The sequence below is a fragment of the Aspergillus luchuensis genome, chromosome 8 (assembly GCF_016861625.1).
Source record: "Aspergillus luchuensis IFO 4308 DNA, chromosome 8, nearly complete sequence".
Taxonomy (NCBI): Eukaryota; Fungi; Ascomycota; class Eurotiomycetes; order Eurotiales; family Aspergillaceae; genus Aspergillus; species Aspergillus luchuensis.
Window position 1 is genome coordinate 1,090,453 of NC_054856.1, and position 2,488 is coordinate 1,092,940.

Below are 2,488 nucleotides of genomic sequence, written 5' to 3' on the forward strand. Positions count from 1 at the left end.
TGCAGAGGCTGACGTTATCTATGGTGTGGGTACTGGGGTCAGCAGAGAGATTCCTGATCCACTTTCATGGGAAGTATGCAGGATTCCGATACTGTTCACAAATAATAGGCGAACGACATTTGGGAAAAGTTAACAGCGACGCTGACCATTGTTTCACGACGCCAGAAGGTGACACAAACGTTGTCGATCCCAGCGGTATGATTAATACTCGCCACGTAAAATTTTGACTATACTAGTGGCATTCAGACGATCTACTGATGATGGTAAAGGCCATTGAAGAGGAAGGTGATCGGGTATGTTATCACCAGACAAACATTATTCCGCTGTTTTGCGCATAATCTAGGATGTTGCCGGTACAGGAATCCAATGCATCCATTCATATAAGTTCACTCATCTTCCTGACAAGGGCGCTCACGGGTACTTGGCCCTTGCGTGCGGTCTCCACTAGTTGGAATTTTGATGAAAGCTCCGGCGGATCTTATTGGTCCATTGTTCGTATGGTCTACTAAGCATCGCTATTTATCCAATGAGATTGCGGTATATCTATCTACATGACGATCGTTAAGGACATGGATGCAAGTGAACATCGGGAAATACTATTCCTGTCTGATGGACGGGCCCGCTGTTGTCGATCCGCACGGCTTAATCCATTCCTCGACCTCCCTTGTACAACCTTGATTACTAAAAGGGTAGATGGTTGACCTCATGGCTTAACCAACATTTCCAGCCTCGCAGTTTCAAGCAGTTTCATCGACCTTATACACCAGCTTTGAGGCCCGTACCTTGCCTTGTCGCAGCCAATCCAACCCCGAAGCAACCCCGGCTAAGCCTCTTGACTTGACTTGGAACCGTTGGGAGGTGATCCGACGGCTCTGCAGTAGGGCTTCGACGGTATTCGCCCATTGCACTGCAAATGAGAGACTTTCTGGATGGGCCTGGACTTCTTTGCCTCCCATCAGATACGGCTCTCCAATCAGATCGTATGCCATAGAAACATGCGTATCAACATCACCTCGGGGGCAGCGTACGTCTAGCAGTGCATTGTAACAGCCCCCGGAGGATGAAATAGCAGCGGCGCAGATTGCAGCCGTCTGGTTAGTGGAGATTGTATCAAAAGCTAGCTCGAGGGTATCATCGGTAAACTCACGGATCCGGTCACCTACGTGAGGATCGTGATAGTCAAAGACGGCATCCGCACCCAGTTCATGCATCCAGGCACGATTAACTTCTGAGCACGTTGTGAGGACGCGCAGCCCTGATAGCTTTGCAAATTGGATCGCGAGGGAACCTGTTGACGTTGCACCGCCGTAGATCAGGATGCTAGGGATATCCTCATCATTCCCCTTTTCGTCTCTCTGCATATCCGCTATCTCATCATCACATGCCATTCCAGGGCCAGGGAGCTGCATGGACTGATACAGATTCTGGCCGATAGTCATCATGCCAACGCCCAAGCAAGCGGCTCCGTCAATGCTCATCCATTCCGGAACCCTAAATTGTATGTCCCCTTTCGCGATGACATACTGCGCAAATGCACCTCCATGAGGCTGCTTCACGTTACATCCGTGGACAAAGCCGGCAACGCGGTCCCCTTTTTTCCAAGGCTTCCTGACTCGTGGCCCAATAGCCTCCACGACACCGGCGTAGTCACAGCCGACGATGGTTCCTGTGCAGGTGTCGAAGTCAACGTGCTTCCAGTCCGTTGGGTTCAAAGCCACTATATTCACTTCGTTAACAACTTGCGCCCGGGTACTTGAGATCAAAGCCACACGTACCTGCTTGTGTCTTTACCAGGATATAATCATCAGGCAAAGCGGGTATTGGCACATCATTGGCCAAAGTAACTTTACCACGCTCTCGAACAATGACTGCGCGCTGAACGGCCATGGTAATTGATCCTAATAGGCGTCCACTGGCAATGGCAAACTCAAATCCTAACTCAAGAGCGGCTTGGAATGGATTCGAGACCCTAATTTAGATTCGAGAACTATCAAGTGAGCATATCAGCCTACAGTCTTATCCCTTCTATATAGCAACCGATCCCATGGATCTGCTTGCCCCGATAAGGAAGTCCCCTAACAAGGAATTCACACTATAACGATGACTGTGCTTTGCCTTGATGATGTAACGAAAATCAAACATAGTTTACGACCTAAAGGATGATACAGGGCTATATCTAGCAGTCCTTGCGTCATTTGTCGTTCAGTTACCTTTCTTGGGATCTTGCATTACATGCCTGAATGTTTCTAGATTCCGCGGCCATCCTAACAGCAGCTAGCCATAACGTCACATTTCGAAGCCAAATTTTAGGATAAAGTATATCACGAACCAGATCAATGAACAAATCAAGCTGGTAGTGGAAGGCTGAGTTGTTATAAGGAAGGCCGGGAAACTAAATTGACTCACTTGAGGTCAGCTTGAAGACACTATCGTGTAACATCAGCCACAATGGAAGAGCAAACCAAAGACATATCTGGCCCAGAGCCGA

At 48.6% G+C, this 2,488-nt stretch overlaps 1 protein-coding gene across 1 annotated transcript; it reads right to left on the reverse strand.

Moving 5' to 3' along the window:
* Positions 1 to 737: 737 nt before the first annotated feature.
* AKAW2_80394A (zinc-binding alcohol dehydrogenase family protein) lies at positions 738 to 1,887 on the reverse strand (the record flags this gene model as incomplete). The annotated part of the gene is made up of 2 exons (XM_041681409.1): positions 738 to 1,717; positions 1,776 to 1,887. 2 exons carry the CDS (start codon positions 1,885 to 1,887, stop codon positions 738 to 740), a joined length of 1,092 nt encoding a protein of 363 aa, XP_041548355.1.
* Positions 1,888 to 2,488: the final 601 nt, after the last annotated feature.